This window comes from Lissotriton helveticus, chromosome 6, assembly GCF_964261635.1.
Source record: "Lissotriton helveticus chromosome 6, aLisHel1.1, whole genome shotgun sequence".
Taxonomy (NCBI): Eukaryota; Metazoa; Chordata; class Amphibia; order Caudata; family Salamandridae; genus Lissotriton; species Lissotriton helveticus.
Window position 1 is genome coordinate 710,268,180 of NC_136067.1, and position 27,365 is coordinate 710,295,544.

At 43.0% G+C, this 27,365-nt stretch overlaps 1 protein-coding gene across 2 annotated transcripts in view; it reads left to right on the top strand.

Moving 5' to 3' along the window:
* SLC35A1 (solute carrier family 35 member A1) overlaps positions 1–27,365 on the top strand; it is a 416,391-nt gene that overhangs the window by 130,222 nt on the left and 258,804 nt on the right. For both annotated transcript variants that reach the window (XM_078648192.1, XM_078648193.1), the window contains exons 4-5: positions 8,980–9,132; positions 24,114–24,180. In XM_078648192.1, coding sequence (XP_078504318.1) covers positions 8,980–9,132; positions 24,114–24,180 — 220 coding nt within the window. The remainder of the gene's footprint in view (positions 1–8,979; positions 9,133–24,113; positions 24,181–27,365) is intronic.

The following is a 27,365-nucleotide window of genomic DNA, read 5'->3' on the forward strand; positions in this document are numbered from 1 at the left end:
TTTATGCGGTTCATTCTGCTAGTGAGGTAGTCTATTTTGGCATCTATGAAGGACAAGCTGCACTGCATAATCATCATTAGCCTTTTTTCGTCAGATTTATCCCCCTATGTTCTATTTGCTGTACCCTGATAGACTCCAGACTGGATTATGCCAATTCATTGTACATAGCATTATCCAACGTTTCCCTTCGTAAACTGCAGATAGTCCAAAATGTAGCGTCCCGATTAGTTACCAGAATTCTCATGTTACACCGTTGCTGAAACATCTGCATTGGTTGCCTAGGAAATATAGAATTCAGTTATATACTTTGGACTGCAATTAAAGACCTCCATGAACTGGCCCCTTCCTTTGTCACAAAGCTTGTTATCAGGTATGTCCCCACTTGTCTTTAAGTGCTTTCTCTGCCCACCTTCTAACAGTGCCTAAATTTGCCAACGAAAGAGATGGGGCTGCAGTTTCTTAGTTTGCACCCACATTCTGTCGAATTCCCTCCCTATCTGGCTGCCTGCTGAGACCGATTTGCTCTACTTCATACAACTCCTCAAGACCTGGCTCTTCAACAGGATTCTCTGTTCTGTTAGCACCTAGTAACCAATGGTGTACACGTGCTCTATAAAGTCCTAATTACAATTACAAGCAGAGTATCTTTGAATCCTCGATACACAAAATAATAACACTAATGCTTACTCCAATTGGGATCTCGAGTTTACACTCTAAAATCACACAACAGTGATCGCATCGATATCTATTGTTTTGACCCATTCACTTTTGTGTACTACTCAATCAAGTTTGTGTATTTTGCGGTCCGCAATTTATGTCCACCAAAACTGAAATTACTCTGAATGTATATGGTCATAAAAAGATGAATGTGTTCAGAGTGCAGATGATTAAAATGCTACCATGAAAATCTAATAAATAAGGAGAGGGAGGTGTGGTGCAGCAGCCAGAGCGGCTGACTCTGGAGTGCGGGGCTCACAGTTCGATCGTCGACGGCAGCTCAGCTCAGGATCATGTGACTCTGGGCAGTAGCTCACTTAATCTACCTGACGGCCCCCAGCGCCTTGAGACCATTGGGGTGATTAGTTGGCACTTTAAAATAACCAGATTCATTTATTTAATAAATCCATTATTGTTGCAACAGTTATCCTGTCCCCTTTTATCGTTTAGAAGCAATGCTTGAATAATTGAAAGAAAGTTCAATCTATTCATCTCCTTTCCCAGTCAATTAGATACAGAATAGCTACATTTTAAATGTGAAATAGGATTTAAATGACAAATGAAAGTCACTGTTTTTGTTTCCTTGATTGGATTGGCAAAGTCTTGGGCTCTACTAGGTCCCAAGATTATACTGAATGTGTTAATGACCCTTAAAGTGAAACATTTGCGTTGGTTTCGGATGAAACTGAAATGAAGACACTTTGCTCGGCCCCTGCAAGTAGCTGTACTGAAGGCAAAACACAAAAAATGCAGGAGCTGGGAAATGTCTAAGTCCCAGTAAATTGCACCCCCGGGACAAAATCAACACATTTCACTGGAGCCAGCAGAGCGCAGCCCAATAAAGCAACTTTCTCATTCCCAGTGTAACACAACAGATACAAATATTTTTGAACTTTGGAAAATATCAAGTTTTTTCATAGCGCGCAGTGTGCTGAGTTATTTATCTTGAACATAAGAGGTAGAATGCTACCATGACATGATTAGCACACTGCAGCCAACCAGTGCTGGAATTGGGAAGAAAAATTACTCCGGGAACTAATACATTGGGGTTAATGGTGTGTCAGAAAAAAGGGGCGGGGTCACAAGTGGCAGAGCTTGATAAGCAGAGTATGCAGTCAATGTATATATTTATTTAAAGAAAAATCTTCTGGAAAGATTGGCATTGGGGCCAAATGTGGCAAGAAATCGGTTCTAGCTTATCAAAAAGGCTGCATTTAAAAAGTTCTTACAGTTTAAAGACACCTGCTGCAGAGATCTCAGAGAGCAATTTTGAGGGTATCATAAGAGCAGTAAGATAACTCTGGAGCTAATACAGTTCTGGGAGAGATTTGTCTTTTGTCCAATCACAGTTTTGACTCCTAAAGTAGCACAGAGAGTTAATGTGATTGTGTAACATGCAGATCACAGATTTGTATTTTATATAAATAGGTAATTTGACTACTACTTTTGACACTGAGAACATTTTGTTACTTCCAGTTGTTAAGTAATAATTCTTCTAATATAGTAAGTGATCTCTTTACTGACATCAAGGAACTGCATTCAAACTGTAAGGTATGGTTTTAGACCCTTATGTTTTTTGTTCAATCATCTCTATTATACTGAAAAGTAATTCTCCTCTGGGAATTGATATAGTCTTGTTAGTACAGACAGCCCCAATCACGGTGTTAAATTTTATGTCCTTAATTTGCATTTCTTGCAGTGTTTCTTCTGACTGTTCACTCTTAACATATGGGGTCTGATTACGATGTCGGTCAGAAAGTTTCTTGACCGACATGGTAGGTATAAAGTCCGACTGCTGAATTATGATAACAGTAGACTGAGTTTAAACCGGCAGGAGAATCCGACGCTGTTCCAACGGCTCAAGGAGCTTGTCGGTCAATTGGAAAGTGCTCATAATCCCTTAAAGACTGCATTTCCGCCGTCGGGATTATGATGTCTGTTTCCGACAGCCAATCCATGTTGGCCTTTCTGAAATGGATTGGCTGTCTGAAACTGACTTTGGGGGCACCTAGCAGGGCCCCCGTCCCCCGTGGCCCTCCGCATTTGGGCCTGGGGGACAAAAACATCCCTGCACCATGTGACAGGCACCTCACAGTGCTTGACAAACAATGCAGGGATGTTTATAAGCTTACATTTTTCAATGGGAGCTTGTGCTGCGGGCGGCTCCGGCCCACCGCACAAGCTCCCTTTGAAAAAATGGAAGTTTGCAACTGCACGATGTGCGGTCGCATCATAATGGGGTTGTTGGAACTGCCGACCTATGGTCAGGCGGTTTCTTCCCCAAAATGGTGTCTGTCTGAGGCAACTCTGACGACATCGTAATTAGGCACATTATGGGCCTCGTTAGGATGGAGGATTTTCCGCATCCTCCGGGCCGGCGGAAGCCACCGCCGGCCCGGAGGATGCGGAAAATCCTCTGCGGACCCACCAAAGACCCACCGCCATATTAGGATGGCTGGTGGGTCCCGGTTTCTGTCCGCAGCTTTTCCGCCGCGGTTGGCTCACAACCGTGGCGGAAAAGCACTAATATGGTGACGGTGTCTCTCAGACACCGTCAGCCAGATTAGGATGGGCTCAGAAACATGCTTTTCCGCGGCGGCTTTCCCGCCGTGGAAAAGCATGTTTAACTTCACTGCGGGGGCCTGTTGCGGGCCCCCTAGGTGAAGGGGGGGTGAGGGGTGCACATAGGGGGTACCTATGGTACCCCCCTGCATTTGTATGCGGAAAGCGGCAGGCACCGCGCGGTGCCTGCCACTTTCTACATACAAATGCAATGCGTGCATTTTTCACATTGCTGCGGGTGCAGCTTGAAGCTGCACCCGCCGCAATGTTAAAATAGAGGATGTGACCGCCAGGGTGGCGGTCACATCCTAATTGCACTGGAGGGACCTCCCCAGGCCATGCGGAGGTTCCCTCCTACTCCATGGTGGCGGACGGACTCAGGTCCATCCGCCATCATAATGAGCCCCTTAGTGTACAAGTATGGACGATATGTGATTACTACACCACCCTCGTCTTAAATACCACTTCCTATACATTGAGTTGCATACCTGTTTGATTTTGTGTGTCTGTGTGTGATGTGAAGGGCTCTAACACCCTATACTGGAAAGAGCACAATAAAATAACTAAATAAAAAATAAATGAGTAGGTGCCATTTAAATTACTATTAGTGCAATTACTCATAGACTCATATAAATCTTGCATTCTTGCAGTGCATGCACACCTCTAACATGGTGTGGGGGGGGGAGGCACTACTTGTAAACTGATAATATTTGTGCCTTTGTTTCCTTCCATTGTATTGCTATCTGTGTGTTAGGTTCCAGATGGCGCCCAGGCAGGAGATGATACTTGAACAAAAGAATGAACGATAGTCCTTTAAATTATGCCTTTGTTTGTACCCGGGTGGAAGTGAAAATAAGAAGCCCCCCTCACTGCCTGCAGGTTGCTGCACCAAATGGAATGCAGACAACATAGCTCTGCATTGAGGCACCACATAGAATTTTAGGGCACTTACAGATTTATTTGACATTGTTTTCCTAAAATCCCTTGTCCCTGGTTAAAGTCAATTCTGTGCAGCTAGACATGCTTCATAAATCTACCTGTCCTGTAAAAAAAATCCACTTGTTCCTTTTGGTGCCATGCAGCCAGGTGCCTGATTATGGCAGCGTTCTCATTACATCCGAGCTCTGATAATAATCTTTCTGATTATGCCAGGGCTCACATTGTATTAGGATTGGCATTCAGCAAGACTCTGTTTTTGCCACTTTTCAGCAAATCTACAGGTATTGCTGGAAGTAGGTGGGAAGTGGTAATTCCAAGGTTGGAATGCCTTGTACATCTTTGGGTGTGAGTTACTGACATGTTTAAGAGTATTTACAATCTCCCCTCCAAAATCTCTTTCACCAGGAAAGTTTGGAACTTGATTCCTTTTAAAGACCGGAGTAAAAGGTTTTACAGAATAGGACAAAGAGGTTGGTGAACAATTAATTTGTAATCACTCAGCAGATTTTCAAATGAGCAAATCTACAAGTGTGTTTGCTTATGTGTAAATGGAATTCAGAAAAGTGTACATCGAGTTCGATTCCTTGGCCTACTTCTGTAAACTCTTCTGAATTCCTCAAAGTCGGCAGTTGTCTTGCTTTACACTCCCAAATAAAATAAATTCAAAGGCATCGGTAAAGCAAGAAAACACTTGGAAAAGGGCTCCACCCTCACCAAATGAGGCACATCTAGAGACCGTTTTCAGAATAAAGCGTTGGGTTTTATTAGTGCAACACTCTCTAACATGAAGGCTTTCCCAGATGTCAAATAAAAACAACATGCATATATATATATATGTGTGTGTGTGTGCAAGCATTTAATTATGGTAAAACACATGAGGACAATAAACACTTACAAGTCAGATAATAATGAAACATTCACAAGTGAAATGCAAGGCAGCAAAATCTAAGCAGCTAAAAATAATGGACATTTAATGCAAGATACAAGCGCTGTCAAATGCAAGTAATCAAATAAAAGAAAAAAACACTATCAAATGAAAGACTCAATTATAAAGAGTTGGAAGTTTATAAAATCTATACTCTGAATACATCAGATAATGCCAATGAACAAGAACCAATGAATAAAAATACTCCTCAGGCTGGTCACTCAGAACGCAGACAAAAACACATGTAGAAATATCTTTACATATATCTCAATACCAATGATCAGAGAAAATACCTCACCGGCTGTAATTTCTTTATCTTAGCCCACACAAGACTGGGGGATCCCAAATTACAGTCCTGGGGTCAAGAGAGAGTCTCTTGACCCTCCTCAAGCCAGGAAATAAAGCACTAAGCAAATGCGTCCGTCTCTCAGGAGAGAACCCAGTTTCCAAGCTAAGAAACCCCAGTTTTATAATATTCTCAATGCACAAGAAGACACCCTCTACAGCAATTAAACTTTCTGGTGCTGGCCAAGCTCCTGCAAGCATTCCAAGGCAAAGGATTTCTCACGCTTTCTCCTCAACATGTTCCAGCCCCTTATCTTAGTGAAGCTTATGAAAGTAGAAAACATCTCCAAAAGTACAGTAACGCCCTGAAAGAGGAAAACAATCTTGAACGTGAATAACCTAAATAACCGTGAGTAACCTGGGGGCCTGCTTGTATGTGTGTGTGTGTGTGTATGCAGAACTCAATCAAGACAGAGTCAGAATTCATGATAGAGTTAAAGCCCTTGGGTAAAACTGCATTTCACAATGTACAGCATAATGCACATTTGCGTACTACTGCCTACAGCACTATACCTCGAGACAGAGAAGTACATTCCACACATTTCTCTCTCTCATGCCTTCAAACACACAGCCCACACGTTCTGTTTCCCGTTAAGGCTGCTGTGAAACACTCCTACTCTGAAGCTATAAGGAGACACTAAATGAAATCACAAGTTAAAATGCAAGTGCACAGAAAATGATTTTGTACATTCATGTTCTAGTAAATTAAAACACAGAGTCCATTAAAACAATGGTAGTCAAAGCTCATCATGTGGTCCCATATGAGTGCATATAGCACTACAGACATATACACCAATGTAAGAGCAAGCAGGTGTACGTTTGTGACTTTCCTTAAGAATGGGCCTCTAATTTATTTTCATGTTGCCCATAACTGTTTTATGTTGATTCTCTATTTTTATCTGTGGCCGGGGTGGGGGGAGTTGCAAGCCTAGAACAGATTTTAAATAACAAAGCCTCAAATATATGGTAGATTACAACATTGCACAGTGGTTTAGCAAAATGTTTTTTTTCATGTTGCAACTATTCGGATGTATAAAATGTAAGGCTCTGACGCTGGCGTTTCGAGCTTTGCATGGAAACTGTCCACACTATCTAAGATCTCGGATGGCCAGATACTCCCAGGCCCGCTCTCTCCGTTCGAACTGCCGGGTCCTGTTGCTCGAACCTCGAGTGAGAAGGGCTCGACTGGGGGGTCGGACGTTTTCGGCAAATACGGCTTGGCTCTGGAACACTTTGCCTCCGGGCCTCCAGAGCGCCCCCTCGGAATCCAGTTTTAGAAAGCAGTTAAAAACATGGCTCTTCACACTGGAAAGTTAGATATTCTATTCTCAGGGCTCTTAGATCTGCTATGTTCTCACAGCGCCGGGACACCTCCTAGTTGAGGTAGCTGTTCGCGCTATACAAAAATCTGTATTATTATTATTATTATTATTATTATTATTATTATTATTATATTTATTTTTAAAGCAAACTCTAACCAATTTTGTTTTCAGTTTTCTGCATACATTTGCATATACCTGTGAAGCATTTTGGGAGAATTTTAGGTAGCCTCACATGTTCACGTTTTTATATTGCAACTATTGTCACTAATGCAGGCTGAGCTCACTGTGTTTTACTTGCAATGCTTACACTATAGTAGACTTATAATTGAAAAACCCTATATAAACGTTTTTACAATCTTATAAATAAAGATACAAATTGTGTCTTGGTTGCTGACAATCATCTATTAAAGACCCAGGCATTCGTACTTAAACTGGCAGCAAAACGGTTTGTGCTGCAGGGAGTTGGGCTTACTTTTCCAATGGACAAAATAACCATGAACACTTTTTGTCCTTGACCCCAAACATCGTGTCATGGATCTCCTGCTATAAGAATTCACCAACCCTGTTTCAAGTCTCCTATGTCAAGGAAAGGGGATTCAAAGCATCTCCTGCTACCTAGTACTTTGCATCATTTGTGATTCTAATTCGAGTTGTCTCCTCCCTGGCCATCTTGGGGTTCCTTCTGGGAGATGCAATGCCAGTCTTGGGCAACCTCCATCTGCAGAAAGCTGCTACTTAAATTATTTGTGCCCATTTTTGAGTGTCGCAGGTACCATGCAGCCCATGATGGAAGCCAAGTTCAACAATAAGTTGTGACGTTTTGTGTTTGCAGTTGGATAATACCAATTATATTTGATATATACCAAGTGTACATTTACAGTACCACATACGTGTACGAAACAGTCCTTGTGTAAAAAGTGTTCTGGGCCCAGATACATTTGAGGGTATGTCTCTGAAAAACACTCGGAAGGAAATAATTTCCACCACAGTGGCAAACCCCAAGAATGAAACCGAGAATAACTTGGAAGCAAAAAGACTCAGAATTTAAACATCTGGGGAAAACTTAAATCTTAGGGCAGTCCTTGATTAAAGTTTTACGTTATGAGTTCACAGTACAGTTCTGCTACCTGTTGTACTTAATGCACAAGGCAAAAAACATAACTGAACTAATATTTTTACGGATGAAAATGACACTATGCTCATGATTGACAGCAACTCTAATTGTTCTGCTGCATAAGGAGAAAACTGTTGGTGGACCATCCTTCTCCCTCCAAATTGCCAAATTGTGGAATTCACTCCCAGCAAAGTCTACAGCAAAACACCTGGAGTTTAGAAAAAAACTGAAATCATGTCTCTTCTCAACCTCAACCTCAGAGTACAAACTAGAAAAAAGGGTATTGCTGTCAACAGGAAGTACATTAAACTCTTGCATCTTTTAGTACACGCATAATCAGGAGGATACACCTCCGAAATTACAAATAAAAACGTCATCGTGCAATTGAACTCTTTGTATTGACACTGCTTTTATACCATCACCAAAAACGCACGACTTTCAAAACAGGCTTACTCCTGTCAGCTGAATCTGTTTCTTTCTGCCCAATACTACTTGTCGTTCCAAAATAAACCTCCTGAGCTCTCCCCTACCCTGCTCACTGACCCAACCTCTGTAAACATGAATCATGTTCCACAATACGTATAAACGTATTCTCTACCAACACTACTGCCATCTGATAAAACAGTACTCTAAGACACCCAAACAATAGTATAATACACTTTCCATACGACCACCCAGCAGTATAATACACTTTCTATACTGCAATCTCACTATTCCCACATAGATATCTATACATAAATGAAGCATCTGCAACAGTAAATGAACAGCTAACTGTCCTCCAGACTGATACCCGCATTCAACTCTTAAAAATGTTGTTGTTGCATCATATAAGAGTAATAGTAACACTTAGAGCATAACCCTGCGCTCCATGGAGAAGCATCGTACTCACCCACTAAGTGCTTCATCAGGGGCAGTGAATTCTATTTAACTATATAATACAATAAGAAAGTTGATCATTTTATTGTCATGAAACACTAGTCTTGAAAACCTATGCGGCTCGAATATTGATGTTGGCACTCTTCTTTGTTTAGCATGCCCTTTGTTCGTTTCTTTAGGTGACCTATCAGCTGAAAATACCTTGCACAGCTTTATGCATGGTCCTAATGCTCCAGCGGTCGCTGAACAGGTTGCAGTGGTTCTCCATTTTCATGTTATGTGGCGGAGTGACGCTGGTTCAGTGGAATCCCGCACAAGCAGGAAAGGTTCAGGTAAGCAGCATCTAACAAATGATACCAGCAGTGTTTGTAGACCTGGTATGAATATTCACATGCGCATTTTCAGTATACCTGCTCATTCATTTTTATTAATATTTGGATGCAAAATAATAAGGTGCTCACCCTTGCTGAATACAGATTCAGTAGAATCAATCCATATAACTGAGCTAAAGTGGGATTTCTCAGGGCCTTCAATGGAGAGGCGGAAATTGTTAAAATTCAAGAGGAAAACATTGTGTCTTCATGTGGAGTTCAAAAGAATGACTAACTGGATATATATGGAACTAGTTTGTATATATTATTGCAGATCACTGGATGTAGTATATGTGGTAGACTCATGATTCTTCAACAAATGATCGATTGGCTGGTACAGGTTTTACTAGATTCCAGAGACGCCCGAGTTGAGCATGACAATAAAGGTCCTTGTTGAGGCCAGAATTGGAATTCAATGCAAATTGGAGATCGTAGTAGATGACTTATGGAATGTGGGATGCAGTGATAAACCAGACGATCACACCGGCTCTTTTAATGTTCACGCAGTTGGCAGTGCAAGAGGTGTCAAGATTCCAAACTTATGATAGATATAGAATTTAATGCAAAGTACATGCGTAAGGTGCATCTCTGCACCACTCTACTCTATGACACTGCACTCTGTGACAATGCACCACTCAACGCCACTCGACTGCACTTTACACCAATGCACTCTGCACCACTACATTCTATGCCAGTGCACTCTATGCCACTTCACTCCAGGTTGTACACTCTACGCTACACCTCTGCACTCTACCCTGCATGACTTCACTCCACTCTGAAACAATCTACTCTACGCCACTGCACTCTAGTCTGCACCACTTTATGTCACTGCACTCTACACCACTCAACTCTGCATCACTGCACTCTACACACTACTCAAAACCAATGCACTCTACGCCAATCTACTCTGCACCACTGTACTTTACGCCACTTTAATCTATGCCACTCTTACACTTCACTCTGACACTACACTCTACAATACTCCATTCTATGATGCTCTACTTCACTCTGTGCCACTCCATTCTACACCACTACTTCACTCTACGATGCTCTACGCAACTCCCTCAATGCCACTCCATGCCACTTTACACCACTCCTTTCTGTGACCCATTACTCCATTTTACTCCACTCTGACACTCTCTGTCGCTTCACTCTACTCTATGCCACTCGACTTTACATGACTCTATTCCACTCTGTCAGTCTACTCTCCTTCACTACTCTACGGCACTCCAGTCTGACACTCTACTCTACAACACTCCACTCTAAACAACACCTTCTACATGTCTCCATTCTACGGCACTCCACTCTAAGGCACTCTGCTTCACTTTGACACGCTTTTTTTTAACTCTATGCCTCCACTCTTTGCCCTTCCACTCTAAGACACTCTACTGCCAACCACTCCATGCCACATCACTGTACACCACTCCACACCCTCTACGCCACACCATAGCATTCCACTTTACTGCACTTTACAACACTCATCTCCACACCACTCTCCTTTACCCCACTTTTAAGTATACTTAACAGCAGCCACGCTGGTGTACAAAATGGCTAAAATATATTGGCAAAGCCAATAGCTCTTGCATAGGCGAGACCTATGGGCTTTGCCAATGCTTGTTTTTGTAAGTAGTGATTTGTATGTGTCTGTTAGTTGGGTGACATGGCTAAAAAAGTAGGGGAATTTGAGAAGGATGCTTGGTAGTTCCTAGTAGTTAGAAAGCCTTGGAATGAGTCGTATAGAGGAGGGATAGGACAAAAGTTGAATGAAGAAACTTTTTTATATCAAAGAAACTGAAATTATCTTGTACATAACTACACATGCATGTGACACTTGGTAAGGTTGTATTGGTTGGTGAAAACCACTCTATATGCACCGAAGCAGTAATATTTACATTGTCTCATGTGCACAATTCCCTTGTAGGGAGGTATGACATTTTTCATGACCTTTCTCAGAGTTTTAGTAGCAGGCATTACCTCTTTTATAGCTGCACCTATATGTGTATAGAAGCAGCAAATATGGCATTATCTGATATACACGTCTTGTGATGTATTATACTTTGCTCTTCATTAATGAATATATCTGCTAATTACAGTAAGCATTGTTCAATGACACATGTATATACACACACACCTATATATATGTATATATATATATATATATATATATATATATATATATATGTATATATAGCAGCTCCCCTGACAGAAGTCAGAAAACCCAGCACTCACAGTGAGTTTTAAACCACTTGGTTTATTTTGCACAGTAAGGAAAATGTACATATATATATATATATCACGCTGGGCGAGGTGGAATCCCTGCCTTGCCCCCGCCGATTGGATTCCTGTGGCAGGGGGGTTGATGCGGTCTGGGGACTCGAGGGGACACTTTGTTTGGAGGCCGCATGGACTTGGGGGTTCGCCAACATCGGAGCATTAATCCACTCCCACCGCAATACCTGCCAGCATTGAATGATGCATGCTGGGACCTGTAGGCGCCACCCACGAGGCGGCTTGTAGGAGGTATAAGGCGATTGGTACTTACCCATTGGGGGTGGAGCAGCTCTTCATCAATCAGGAGGGGGCAGGATACTTAATCCAGGATACACGCCTGCCTCCTGTTTTGATACACCCTCGGCGCTGAAGAAGGCACATACGCCGAAATGCATTCGCCACAGAGGATGTTCTGAATTGCCATGGACTGTGGTTTTAAATAAAGCTGCTTCCCTCGTTTCCCCTGCTGTGGCCTTTTCTTCTTGTGAAAGGAGTTTCTTGGACATTTTACAGCGCGAGCTCCAGCATCGCGCATAAGAGGCCCCCGCATCCTCAAGAGGCCTTGGACTTGCTGGTTTCCGCTTCGGTGGAACTTTGTTTGGAATCCAGGGTACTGGAACGACCTTGGCCCACCTCCAGGCCCGGGAGGAGAAAGGGCGGTGTTGAAGTCACTTGGCATCACGCTGGGCGAGGTGGAATCCCTGCCTTGCCCCCGCCGATTGGATTCCTGTGGCAGGGGGGTTGATGCGGTCTGGGGACTCGAGGGGACACTTTGTTTGGAGGCCGCATGGACTTGGGGGTTCGCCAACATCGGAGCATTAATCCACTCCCACCGCAATACCTGCCAGCATTGAATGATGCATGCTGGGACCTGTAGGCGCCACCCACGAGGCGGCTTGTAGGAGGTATAAGGCGATTGGTACTTACCCATTGGGGGTGGAGCAGCTCTTCATCAATCAGGAGGGGGCAGGATACTTAATCCAGGATACACGCCTGCCTCCTGTTTTGATACACCCTCGGCGCTGAAGAAGGCACATACGCCGAAATGCATTCGCCACAGAGGATGTTCTGAATTGCCATGGACTGTGGTTTTAAATAAAGCTGCTTCCCTCGTTTCCCCTGCTGTGGCCTTTTCTTCTTGTGAAAGGAGTTTCTTGGACATTTTACAGCGCGAGCTCCAGCATCGCGCATAAGAGGCCCCCGCATCCTCAAGAGGCCTTGGACTTGCTGGTTTCCGCTTCGGTGGAACTTTGTTTGGAATCCAGGGTACTGGAACGACCTTGGCCCACCTCCAGGCCCGGGAGGAGAAAGGGCGGTGTTGAAGTCACTTGGCATCACGCTGGGCGAGGTGGAATCCCTGCCTTGCCCCCGCCGATTGGATTCCTGTGGCAGGGGGGTTGATGCGGTCTGGGGACTCGAGGGGACACTTTGTTTGGAGGCCGCATGGACTTGGGGGTTCGCCAACATCGGAGCATTAATCCACTCCCACCGCAATACCTGCCAGCATTGAATGATGCATGCTGGGACCTGTAGGCGCCACCCACGAGGCGGCTTGTAGGAGGTATAAGGCGATTGGTACTTACCCATTGGGGGTGGAGCAGCTCTTCATCAATCAGGAGGGGGCAGGATACTTAATCCAGGATACACGCCTGCCTCCTGTTTTGATACACCCTCGGCGCTGAAGAAGGCACATACGCCGAAATGCATTCGCCACAGAGGATGTTCTGAATTGCCATGGACTGTGGTTTTAAATAAAGCTGCTTCCCTCGTTTCCCCTGCTGTGGCCTTTTCTTCTTGTGAAAGGAGTTTCTTGGACATTTTACAGCGCGAGCTCCAGCATCGCGCATAAGAGGCCCCCGCATCCTCAAGAGGCCTTGGACTTGCTGGTTTCCGCTTCGGTGGAACTTTGTTTGGAATCCAGGGTACTGGAACGACCTTGGCCCACCTCCAGGCCCGGGAGGAGAAAGGGCGGTGTTGAAGTCACTTGGCATCACGCTGGGCGAGGTGGAATCCCTGCCTTGCCCCCGCCGATTGGATTCCTGTGGCAGGGGGGTTGATGCGGTCTGGGGACTCGAGGGGACACTTTGTTTGGAGGCCGCATGGACTTGGGGGTTCGCCAACATCGGAGCATTAATCCACTCCCACCGCAATACCTGCCAGCATTGAATGATGCATGCTGGGACCTGTAGGCGCCACCCACGAGGCGGCTTGTAGGAGGTATAAGGCGATTGGTACTTACCCATTGGGGGTGGAGCAGCTCTTCATCAATCAGGAGGGGGCAGGATACTTAATCCAGGATACACGCCTGCCTCCTGTTTTGATACACCCTCGGCGCTGAAGAAGGCACATACGCCGAAATGCATTCGCCACAGAGGATGTTCTGAATTGCCATGGACTGTGGTTTTAAATAAAGCTGCTTCCCTCGTTTCCCCTGCTGTGGCCTTTTCTTCTTGTGAAAGGAGTTTCTTGGATATATATATATATATATATACATACACACGCACACATACCCACATACATATATACTTACACACACAAATATATACGTGTGTGTGTGTGTGTGTATATATATATATATATATATATGTGTGTGTGTGTGTGTGTGTGTGTGTATGCATATTGTTATTATACATACATACACATATAGACATATATTTATGAGTGTTTATGTCACTGGTTTACATTGTCCAGAATTGAAGGACATGGTGTGCTCACATAATTGTTGTTCTGCGAGTCTTATACACCTCATGAAATGACACACATGTTTTCTATATCATATAAAGCCATTAGAAATTCTCAAGATTTTGTACGGCTATATGGGGTTAAACATGTAGGTGGTAATTGCACTGCATATTTCTGAAAGACTGTTCTTTCGGGAGAACTGACAACTGAAAATGATTGTACATAGTTTGGGATTCTGGAAAAAAATTATTGTTTAAGGAAAACCAACTTGCTGTAAATAAATGCATATTAACTAAGTCAGTTACAGACAGTCGCCGTTTTCTTATGTATTCCTCTGGCCAACAACTGAACAGCAATTGAACAGATTGATAAGAAATTTGTGGACACATTTATACAATACTTATTCAACAATTTCTAACATCTCAAGGAAATTCTACCTGTTTAGTACTCCTGATAGATAAAGTATATATTTAAGTCACCCTTAGGGTAGGCTTTAACACAGCCCAGAGGGCAAGGTGCAATATATTTAAAAAGTTGGACATGTACTTCTATGTTTTACATGTCCTGGTTGTGAAAACCTCATACATTTTGTTTTTCACTGCTGCAAGGCTTACCTCTCCCATGGGATGACTTTGGGTTACCTTATTACATTTAATACGTGATAACTTTCAATTAGGAGCAAGTAGGTTTACCGCGTTTGGTGTCTAAAGAAAAGTCTATTTAAAACCATTTTTATTAGTAAAGTTGGATTTTAAGTCACAATTCGGAAAATGGCACTTTCATAAAGGTAAAAAAACGGGATCTAGCTGTATTGTTCCAAACACAAATTAAATGTTTAAACGAGGTCAAGAAAATGAATTGGCTTGGCCCCTGTGTTTATTCACAACACATGGAACAACCTGTCATAAAAACGCTACTTTTTAACTTTTGTGTATACATAACCATGCCACACAGAACTGTGCTGAATTTATCAGTCCTCTACACAAATAGCATATAACACAATAGACTGTGAATTGTGCAAAAACGAAACGCCTAAAAGAATCGAATTCTCTAGTCACATTATAAAGCAAACCTGAGAAAGTACTCTTAGTACAAGTCAACTAATTTAAAAAAGAAACCGAGGTAACCAATCCCCCTCTAGAAATGTCTCCTATTTCGAATCTGGCACCAAAGATAAGTAGTGGGCCCCCAGACCCAACTCTTCAGTACACGCCTGGACCTGTAGATACTACAGAAGAAGGACTGCTGTGCTTTACTGCTCTGCTACCAGAGGACTGTTACTCTGCTGCCCTGCTTGATCAGAAGGAAGATTGGATCTGCACCCTTCATCCCAGGCTGAAGTGACTCCAAGCTGACTGACCTCCTGTTCTGAGCTACAGGGAAATAACAAGGTCCAAAGGCCTCCCTGTATCTGCCCAGCTGACCTGCTGCCTGGACCTATTACAGGACCTGCCAGAGCCCTGCTGACCTCTGCTAGAGGGAGTTCCTGATCCCCAGGAAGTGCCCCTGAGATCCTGGACCCTTGGTGTGGCATAATTTTATCTCCCCTTCCAGAAACAAAGAAATCCTGGAGTTTAGGGCTCTTTGCGACTGCAAAGGGCCGGCCTGGTTGCGCTGATACCTTACTGCACACGACTGCCAATGCGAAGCTCCAGGGAACCAGACTCTTAGCGCTGCAGTGACCACCAGCAACAATCTCCAACTCGAAGCTCCAGCAACGAACGTCAGAGATTCCTAGCCTGCTCTTTGCGCTACAGAGACCACCATCCATAAAACTCCCCCTGCTCTTTGCGGCCCCCTCATGAGTCAAACTCTCTGCCTTGGACTTCAGAAGGTGACCTTTTCTGCGGGACTAACCTAGCCCCTGTATCTGGCCCTTGCTCCATCATGGTTGGCCTTAACTTGTGACTTTCACCCGGTCTTGTATGACCAGATACCCGCAAGTGGAGCTTTGTGCTTTTAGGTGCTAAACTTACCTTAAATCTTCGGAATTGGATATCTCTTCTTCTACTGGTTGGATTTTCATCATTTGTGTTTCAAATAATGGATTGCATTTTAATCTATGGTTCTAAATTGGTGTGGTATTCTTCCTGTGTTTGGTTTTCACTTTATTTGAGTTTTGCTTGTGAGTTCACCCTTATAGGAATTGTGGTTGCAGCTTGAGAAGAGTTTCACACTCCTCAATCAATAACAAACTTCCCACAATTGGATTATAATGAAAACCTACACCACCATCATGCAATTGCGAGATGTAGTCCTTTCCCCCCAGTTTGTTCCCAAAGATTTTGGCTGTAAAGAAAAGCCACAGAGTGTCACCAAATAGCATTGTGGCACACTGACATTTGAAGAAATTGTAACCCCCTTACCTCCTGTATATTTTGCAACAAGATTACACAATCAGTGCAAAAACAGGATGAAGGTAAAAAATGCTGAGACGTTGAACCTGCTGATCAGCACACCAGTGTACTGTCCCATGAGACCGCTAGGTCCCTGTGACTAGAGCTCTGCCTGAGGTTGTCAGGCAAAGTAAGTCACAAGGCTGTTCTCACCATTGATTGTTGTGGCTTACCCAAATATGATACTCACAGTGCACTGAAAATATTGTCCAATTTTGAAATGACCATCAGATTATATACTGACTATGGATAGATCATATATCCACTACCCCTCAGTATTTTTAGAAATTGTGAGCATAATTTACAAAATAGCAATGCAACTAAATTTAAGCACAACATTTATTTGTCAAATTAGGACTGCAAAGAGACAATATAGAAACAGAAATAAATATGAGGAGCTAATGTTTGGTTGATGGAAAATAGTGAATTAATTTACCACTCCACCAGTGATTCTTGCAATGCCTTCAATTTGCATAATTCCATAGTGTAGGAAGCTGGCTCTCTATATGGTACACAAAAAGAGGGGTGTTAGACATCTGCGAATGCACACAATAGTCAATAAATGATGCTCATGACTCAATGAGGGGATCCACACCAATTTATAAAAATAACACGTATCTTTATATTTGCTTATAAACCAGATTCAGTAGTCGGGTAAGTACGTTTTTCAAGAGGAATACTTTTGCATTTAAAAAGCTGCTATGTTATCTAATGGGAGGAAAACCAAGTACGGCATTCAGGTACAGTACAGCGACTCACAAGACCAGTCTCCTGGACTTGAGGCGAGTATGGGGCAAGGTCCAAGGCAGCACCAACAGGTCACCTCAGGCGGCACTGGGGCGGCCGGGTGCAGAGGTGCTTTTCAGAGTTGGTGCCCAATGTTATCCTATGGGGATCGGTCCGGTCAAAAGAGGCCGCATCTTGGACTGGGAAGCCAGTTGATCTGAACAACAAGGAGGGCTCAGGTCTCACGATGCTTAGGGCACCTCTGATACTCTTCTCCATGGGCCAGGGGCGATTGATGCAGAGTTGTCTTCAGGTGTCAGATTCATATCCCTGGGAGTACTCGCGGTCGAGGGATCCTGCAAACAGTGGCTGCAGGTGGCGTCTGTGAGTCCACTGTGGGCAAGTCCAGGGTGGACTTTCTCCCTGGAGGGCGGGGGCCTACACTGGCACCATTGGCCCACTTCAACTCGGGCTAGGCGGCACGGGTGCAGTGGTGCTTATAGGTGTATGGTTTTGGCAGTCCGGAGTCCTCTAATGTCTCAGTGGGTCCCTGCAGGATGCATGGAAGCAGCTCTGTTGCTCCACAGAAGTTCCCAATTCTTGGCAGAAGGGCTGGCAGTCCTCCCAGGCTTTTGGAGGCAGAGCAGCTTGCAGGATGAGTCGACTTTGGCGCAATTGTCTGGAACAGCAGACAGGCCAGCAGGGTTGCCACCAAGTCAGTTGTTTCTTATACAGTTCTTACTTTTCGTGGCTCTTTGGTCCTTCTTCTTCTTTTGGTCGGGAGGATCTGGTTATCTGGTGACAGGATACCCCTAAATACTGATTTTAGGGGTGCTAGGGGAGTGTAGGGTAGTAGCCAATTGGCTACCTACCCTTGATGTCACTATGCCCCCTATATGACCACTTCCCACGGTAGGTGTTCATAATCCTGTCCCAGAATTCCTTATGTTTCCATCACCAATATGACTAACTTTGAAATGTCGCCTCCACCTCAGGTAGCTCACCTTAGGGGTGGCGTTAGCCTGATGGTGGACACACCTATCTCACTGATCATTTTCCCAACTGTCCAGGTGCCAAATGGATCTGGACAAAGGAAGTCCGCTTCTTCGCTGATGAAAGAAACCAGATCACACCAATGGCGATAGGTGCTTAGAAGCTCCCCTGCCTTGGAATGCTAATCTGCAGGTCATCCTGTGGGAGGAGGTGAAAACACCCCCTGCCCAAGAAGGACTGGTTTCTGGCCTCCCGGGAGCATGAGCCCCCAACCTTTGGGGTCAGAGACTCATCTCTGGTGGCTGGCTGACAACAGTCAGTCAGCACCAGAAGCTGGTAGGTTTTCAGGGGGCACCTCTAAGGTGCCCTCTGGGTGGATGTATCACTAACTCCGAAACTGTTATCAGTGTGGGTTTAATAATACGAGATGTTTGATGCCAAATATCCCTCTTTTCAGTGAAGCCATCATGTAGCTGGGGAACTCGTTTTCACTAATGTCCAGCACAACTTTTAAAATGGTTTGCCTGATCATTTGTACTGGTCACAATGTAACTTACCAGCACAGATTCATATCTGTTCAGTCAACTATATCCTCACATGTAATACAAGGCACCCTGCCTTAGGGCTGTAAGGCTTGCTATAGGGTTGACTTAGAAATATTACATGCATGGTTAGGGGACATGGCACACATGGATGTGTGTCATTTTGTGTTTTCACTTTTGGTGCTGCACCAAAATACACAGACTGCAATGGCAGTCTTGCCTGGGTTTGGTGAGAGGTCTCTTACGTTGGCACATTTCGTACTGTAGCCCTTAGGAAACCTCTTTTGTACATCTGGCCCTAGATGCCAGAATGACCATTTTCTAGGGACGTTCAGAGGGTACTAAAGGTATCACTAGTAGGAGAAACAATAGCATAGTTTTAAGAAAGAGATCTGGCACTGGGGACCTGGTTAGCAGGAACTTAGTGCACTTCCAGTCTAAATCACATCAAATATCAGGCAAAAAGTCGGGGTTTGCATGTCGAAAAGGGCCCTGTCCTACAAATAGAACCTTCTCTTGCCAGAGAAAGCGGTTGAGTGGCCTGGGAGAGTCACTACCAGTATACTGAACCGCTTAGTGTGCTTTGGAGGCAGGGGAGCATGCTCTGCCTTGCAGATCATTCAAGCACCTGGTTTGATATATGGCATTCACTTTGGTGAATATTCTATCCCACATTTGCCTTTTCTCGGTCACGTTGGTACTCTGAACAAGGGCACCAAACAACTGTGTCTGAACCCAAATAATTCCATCTACGTTTACTGTTAATTCTGTATCTGAAAATCTAGGGTTCCTTCTCAGTGCCTAGTTAAGAAAAAAAATGTAAACAAAAAAAACAAGCAAAGTAAACAAGAATAACTAAAGATTTGTTAAAAAAAAAAAAAAAGGGAACATAAAGTCTGTAGCTCCAGCTGCTTTGAAAATTTTTAGGGCAAATGGCTGTTGGTTAGGAGGTGATTTGCTTTATAGTGTAGACTCCAGGTGTGATTAATGTTCACATCAGGCTCAGGTATCTTTGAAGTACGCTCTCATCATTAAGATGGAAGGTTATGTCAACAATGCATACCCATATCTTTCAGCACGGAATAAATGAAGGATAATTCTCCAAGTAAAAAGTCTGTAAGGGAAGGAAAAGGTATTAGTGTTATTGCGTGGTCAGCTGCATTGTGCATGCATGAATGGTTGAGCAGGCCGATCTGGAAAAGCCGAGTTGTTTTCCTTGACATTTCATAAATAATTTTAGCAAATAAATGTTGATTGTCCTCGAAGTCCATTGGTGATCTGGGAACTTTTAATATGATATGTTGATTATTAGACTCCCTTCATCATCATTAGGTTTGTTATCTGTACTGGGTAATGTTAAACATCTGATACTTTACGTAAAAATTAAAAAAAAACAAGAGTTTTACCCCGGTTAACTGACCCTCACAAGGCTAGTAAGGAGGGGAGTGTTTTAGAGTTATTGAAATAAATCTTGCTCAATGGTATGTCAGTGTCAGTTGTAAACTTGAATAGGCGTTAATATACAGTATTTTCCCCTAGCCGTTGCCTTATTAGGTAATTCCATTTTAACAGATTGTAAATGGTTTCAGTTGTTTAAAATGTATGGGCTCTATAAATCCGAACAGGCTCAATGAGATAGTGTAGGGTAGGGTAATTAGTGTAAGGTAATAGGCGCGACACCATCCCAGGGGGGGCGCGCACTCCACTCCAATCTTCCCTTTGTTTGGAGAACTCTGGTATGGCTGGAGGGGGGTGCAAGGGGAAATCGATGGAGCACTACGTGCCCGTTCTATTGTCTGGGTAATTCTCCCAGGAGGGGGTTAATTCACGGAGTTGACAGCTTCAGCTGCAGTGTGAGGCAAGGAGTCTCCTCTGCTAAAAGCAAACAAACAGACACGCTTTCGGTTTTAGCAGAGGAGACCCCTTGCCTCCCACTGCAGCTGAAGCTGTCAACTCCGCGAATCAACCCCCTCCTGGGAGAGTTAGCTCTTCCTAGAAAGGACCAAAGTTTCCAGAGAAGTTTTAAGGCATGGGCAAAGTGGGCTCTGGCCCAGGGCCCCAGCCTTTCTAAGGGGATGGGAGTGAAGGGGGGCGGGGGGGGGGGGGGAGGGGGGGGGGTGAAAGAGCCAGCTCTGTTCTACAGAGTCTTGCCCTCATGACCTTGAGTAATTTTTAAACACAATGTTGTGAATAGTGTTTTTTTATCATTCATATTTAATGTGTTTAGTACAGACATTTTGCAGACAAAATGTGTTCTACAAGGAAGCCATAGTTGCTGCTTTTTCATTTTATGCAACTAACATCCATTGAAAAAGGCCTATTTTCATGGATTGTTGTAGGTCTAATGTTACTGGATGCAATGATAGAAAGAGCAAAATACCAGTTGCTGCACATTATGCTCAGTACATATTTTTAGCTTCTGTGTTTTAAGACACGCCCTTAATTACATCAGACAGGCCCCTTGGAGAGACCCCCAGTTGTTTCATCCCACTTAAAGCCTTGGAAACAACACCATGTCACAGTGACCTGAGGTCCTGGCACTGTGCATCATGCATGACTCATGACTTCCAAGTTTTCAGATTGCCTATGTACAGGGGCATAGTGAACCCTCCCCACCACCTCACCCCACCCCTTGCTTTAGGAAATACAGCAGGGGCTAAGTTCTTGATGGGCCTCTTCTGTCTGCAACTCTACAGACGAAGGCTTAGCTCAGAACTAATGTGAAATGGGGGGTGAGTGAATAAGTGAAGGAATGGGTGAATAGCTGGATGGATTAGTGAAAGTATGAATGGATGAGTGAAGGGGTGAATGTAAGGATGAGGGAAAGGATGGATATATGAGTGAATGAGTGGAAGGATGGATGAGAGAAAGGGTAAATAAATAGATGTATGAGTGGCATGGTGGATGTATGGGTGGAATGGTGGATGTATGGGTGGAATGGTGGGTGGAATGGTGGATGTATGGGTAAAAGGGTGGATGGATGAGTGAAAGGATGGATAGATGAGTGAAAGGGTGGATGGATAATGAGTGAAAGGGTGGATGGATAATGAGTGAAAGGGTGAATGGATAATGAGAGAAAGGATGGATGGATGCATGAGTGGAAGGATGGATGAGCGTAAATAGATGTATGTGTGGGTGGAAGGGTAGATGGATGGATAAAAGGGTGGATGGATCAGTGAAATGGTGGATGGATCAATGAAAGGGTGGATGATGGACGAGTCAATGGGTGGATGGATGAGAGAAATGATGGATGGATTGATGTATTGATAAGTGAAATGGTGAATGAATGAATAGATAGATGGATAGATGAGTGAAAGGATGGATGGATGGATGGATGGATGAGTGAGTGAGGAGGGTAGATGGACAAAAGGATGGATAGAAGAGTGAAAGGGTGGATGAGTGGTCAATGGATGGATTGATGAGTGGATGAGTAAATGGATGAGTGGATGGGTGAAGGGTGGAAAGAAGGATGGGTGGCTAAGTGAAAGGGGAATGGAGAGGGAAAGGGAGGATGTGTAGATGGATGATTGAAAACATGGATGAATGATTGGCAGAATGGATGGGCAAATGTGTGCATGGATGAGTGAAAAGAAGAACATAAAGATGGATGAGTCAAAGAATGCATACATGAGTGAAAGGGAGGGTGGAGAGCAGGAAGAAAGGATGGATGAGTGAAAGGTTGAATGGGTGGACGGATGAGTGACTGGGTGGATGGATGAGTAAGTGAAAGGATGGGTGAAAGGATAAATGGTTGGATGGATGAGTGGATGGATGGGTGGAAGAGTGAATGGATTAGTGAAAGGATGGATTGGGTGAAAGGATGGATGGATGATGGATGAGTGAAAGGGTGGATGGAGGGACGAATGAGTGAAATGATGGATGGGAGGATAGATGATGGATAGGTTTGCAAATGGTTGAAAAGGTTTGGATATGGATGGGGCACAGATGGAAGGACAGAATGAATGGTGAAAGAATTAATAGATGACAAAATGTACATGATAAATGGGGAGGGTTGTGATGACTTACTTTGCTTTCTTGGTGCCATAAGAGCTGTAGTTCAGAGTGGGAGGTATTTAAATTGTCTGGCTACTCCCTTGCCCTATGTGTTACTATTCTGTATTCTATGTGTGCTCATGTGTGGGATCTGTACATCATGCATATGACATTTTGCGTGGCATCCAACTGCTACTTGAATGCAAAGCCCCCATAAGCAAAGTCAGGTTTCTTATTTTAAGTTCCACTTAATGAAACACCCATAATGTGTTCCCTATATTGGGTTAATCACAGCAATCCTCCCTTTAGTTCACTTATGCATGGTGCTTTACATCTTACAATTTATTTATTTATTTATTAAGGAGTTTGCGAGATTGGGTTCTCAGCACTTGCGGTATTAAAGACTAAGTACTGTTCAAGACTGGATGTGGAGCACAACCTGAGGATGGCAGTAGCAAAAATCCACCCACAGATTGATAGTCTAAATGTGGCTAAACACCGGCACACCCGTCACACTCATGTTGTTGGTTTTATTATTAATCTATGACCTGTGTAAAACAAAGCATCCTAGTAAAAAGAATTTGCGCACATTTTATGTTGGAAAATTATGTTTTGGGCTGTGTAATACGCCTCTGTCATTTCACCACACCCACTCACAAACCTGCAGTTTACTAAACACTCTTATTGTGTTGAACATTATTTGCCGGATATGTCCCGTAATATGCGCGTGGCAGTCGATCATGTAGTGTACCAGATTCCAGAAATTTCTGTCAGGTGGTGGGGGGGCCCAACATCTAAAAAAATTCAGCTGGGGGGGCTCAACCTAAAAAAGTTTGAAGACCTCTGTTGTAGGGTAATTGTTGCGACCTCCATTGTTTCAAATGTTCCGTAATGCACCTTTTTCAGAGGAAAAGGGAAAGAAGACCATCAACTTTCATGTAAAATAATATAGTCCTATTTTCTTGGCTGAGGCACAAAGGTCACAAAAGATATTTAATTTATTTATTTATTTTTCATTCCATTAAATCTGGAAGGAAATAATTAAATGTACTATGAACTAATTTATTAAGCTTTCCAGCCATACGAGTCCTTGTCTGTATTGAAGCATAAATATCCTAATATTGGAACACATAGACTTTGTGCATTCATTGTGCAGTAGATTTCTTGGATAAATCACTCAAATGAATACAGGTATTTTTGCATTTGAAACAAAGATTATTTTCATAGATGTTTTATTTCCTGAAATAACATTGCAAGTTGAAGTAATCTGTCAAATATATATTATAACAAATGTAATCAATGTTCTTAAAGCCATTGTAATGACACATATTTTTTGCAGGTGGAGCAGAATCCATTATTAGGGTTTGGAGCCATAGCAATCGCTGTGCTGTGCTCTGGATTTGCAGGTGAGGAAAAACATAGGATTGCATTTCTAAGAGTGTGGTCCTGTCCTGTGTCTTAGTTAGGCCCAGGGAGAAATGCTGCCGTTTTAAACATGTACACGTTTCCTAAGTTGCCTTCCATTTCACATGATGACTTTTAACACACATTTGCACTCATGACAATGCAGGATTAGTTTCTCTAAAACTACATTGCTTACATATTCCACTTTGTAGGAACAGTATCATAATATCTTAAACATCCTGTACAAGGTCTGAGTATACATGGTGCAAATGCAGTTGTTGTTCATCCATGCGGTAACGCAGCTATCTATAGAACATAAGCAATGGCGGCCTGACTAGAGGTCCCGGCTCAGAGCAAGGATGCTTTTGTTATAAATAAACAAGCATTTCCGGGTTTTAGGAAGAGGAGCACCTGCTGTCATTTGCAGGGTGTTACTACATGCTGAAAACTCAGCCCCCAGCTTGCTGATTCCTCTTCGAGGAGGAATGCCCAACTTTTATTTCCTTTCAGGTAGCGGGATTTGATCATCCAATAGGGGATTCTTTGCAGAACGCATATATATATATATATATATATATATATATATATATATTCAACAAGTTTCCCCAGCAAAGGGAAGGGTGGAGTCGCAGAAAGAAACAGGCTGTAAGCGTTCTAAAGTGTATATTTTCTTTTAATCCATTAATCCATCGGGGTTGAAAAACAATATAGAAACCAACGCGTTTCGACAGCGTCCGCTGTCTTGCTCACGGTCAGTGTACTGTGCATCGCTCAGCAGTTTTAAGGAACCAACAAACAACATGATTACACCCGCCCCCTTGTCACATGGTACATGACCCACATGTTTGGGATTCTGGGACTTGTAGTTTAGTCCAATGATTTAGTGTAATACTTATATGAGTAATTACATTTGAGGGGTTGGAGTAAATTAGATGTTACTAATCCTCCCTTAGCAACTGTTGGTTTTGTAACCGCTATTTACTTGGGGAGTATTGCCCTCCAATGGGCAGAATTTGCCATTAGACATGTTAATACATCACTAAACAAACTGAGTATAGCCCTCCAGTGGGCATTTCCACCTGTACATATAATTCTTGATTCAACATTTAGTTAATTAACTATTGGAGTATGGCCCTCTAGTGGGCATTTTGACATGTCATAATTTATGGCTAATTTGTAGGTACTTGCCCAAGTGAGCTTCAAACAAAGGTGAAAAACTGGTGGGGGAGTGAAAAAATAAAATTTGGGACAAATCTAAGTTAATTATTTAGTTCATGGCAGGCGGAAGTCTTTACGGAGGTCAATTGTGTTCATTTAAAGGTGTATGTAAAGTTCCTCCGATTGATTTAACCCTAATGGGGTCATGGTTCATGCAACTGTGCATAAAGACAGAAGCAACGCGGTTGCAAAACATATGGAGTCAGCGCATAATGGGGACTGGAAGCAATTGCGTTTTTGGGGTATTGAGACACTGAACCCATCACCCAGAGGAGGACACAATGAAAAATTACTACGCCGCAAGGAATCTAAACATATCCTTGGTTTCAGAACCATGACCCCATTAGGGTTAAATCAATCGGAGGAACTTTACATACACCTTTAAATGAACACAATTGACCTCCGTAAAGACTTCCGCCTGCCATGAACTAAATAATTAACTTAGATTTGTCCCAAATTTTATTTTTTCACTCCCCCACCAGTTTTTCACCTTTGTTTGAAGCTCACTTGGGCAAGTACCTACAAATTAGCCATAAATTATGACATGTCAAAATGCCCACTAGAGGGCCATACTCCAATAGTTAATTAACTAAATGTTGAATCAAGAATTATATGTACAGGTGGAAATGCCCACTGGAGGGCTATACTCAGTTTGTTTAGTGATGTATTAACATGTCTAATGGCAAATTCTGCCCATTGGAGGGCAATACTCCCCAAGTAAATAGCGGTTACAAAACCAACAGTTGCTAAGGGAGGATTAGTAACATCTAATTTACTCCAACCCCTCAAATGTAATTACTCATATAAGTATTACACTAAATCATTGGACTAAACTACAAGTCCCAGAATCCCAAACATGTGGGTCATGTACCATGTGACAAGGGGGCGGGTGTAATCATGTTGTTTGTTGGTTCCTTAAAACTGCTGAGCGATGCACAGTACACTGACCGTGAGCAAGACAGCGGACGCTGTCGAAACGCGTTGGTTTCTATATTGTTTTTCAACCCCCGATGGATTAATGGATTAAAAGAAAATATACACTTTAGAACGCTTACAGCCTGTTTCTTTCTGCGACTCCACCCTTCCCTTTGCTGGGGAAACTTGTTGAATTTATAGCGGTCAGGCTCGACCGCAGGAGTAACGCGACCAGAATCAAGAAGCGCCTAACGGAGGAAAAGGGAGCCGCCTTGTTGTAATATATATATATATATATATATATATATATATATATATATATATATATATATATATATATATATATATATATATATATATATATATATATATATTCACTGAAAAAAACGTAGGTTTGACACATGTTATAGTTAGCTGGACATTTCACTCCTATAAAACCATTGAAATTTCCCCGTTATAGTTAGTTCAGCTAACTATAACTCGCGCGCCCGCAATGCACTGCTGATGACGTCATTTATTACATCTCTCATGACATGGTCAGTGACATCACTCATGACATCACTCATGACATCTCAAATGACATCACTGATAAAATCATCCAGTGAATGGGTGTTTTTCTGAAAATTAAATATGTTTTATATATGTATATCTGAAGGTTGTTGGAAGAAGAAATGGGTATATAAGTGTATAAATGGCTGCTTTTTTGGTGAAAAATAGATTGTATAACTGACTGTGTATCTTAATGAATACATGGGTTAGTGAGTAATGTTTAAATATATACATTTCTGTATCAGTCTCACTTTCTGTATAAGTGGCTGGATGTGTTGGTGAGTAGCTATATGAGTGATACATGAGTGTCTATATAGGTTATTGTTTGATTATCAGTAGGAGTGTCTGAGTGTTTCAGTGTCTGTATGCTTCGTTGGGAGGTCTTACGTATTGCATAGATGCATGAATGAGTGACTTACTGCTTGTATGTGTTGAAGGCAGCATATGTGCAGGACTGTATGGGTGGATGAGTGTGTGTGGTGAGTAGCTATATAGGTATTTTTTT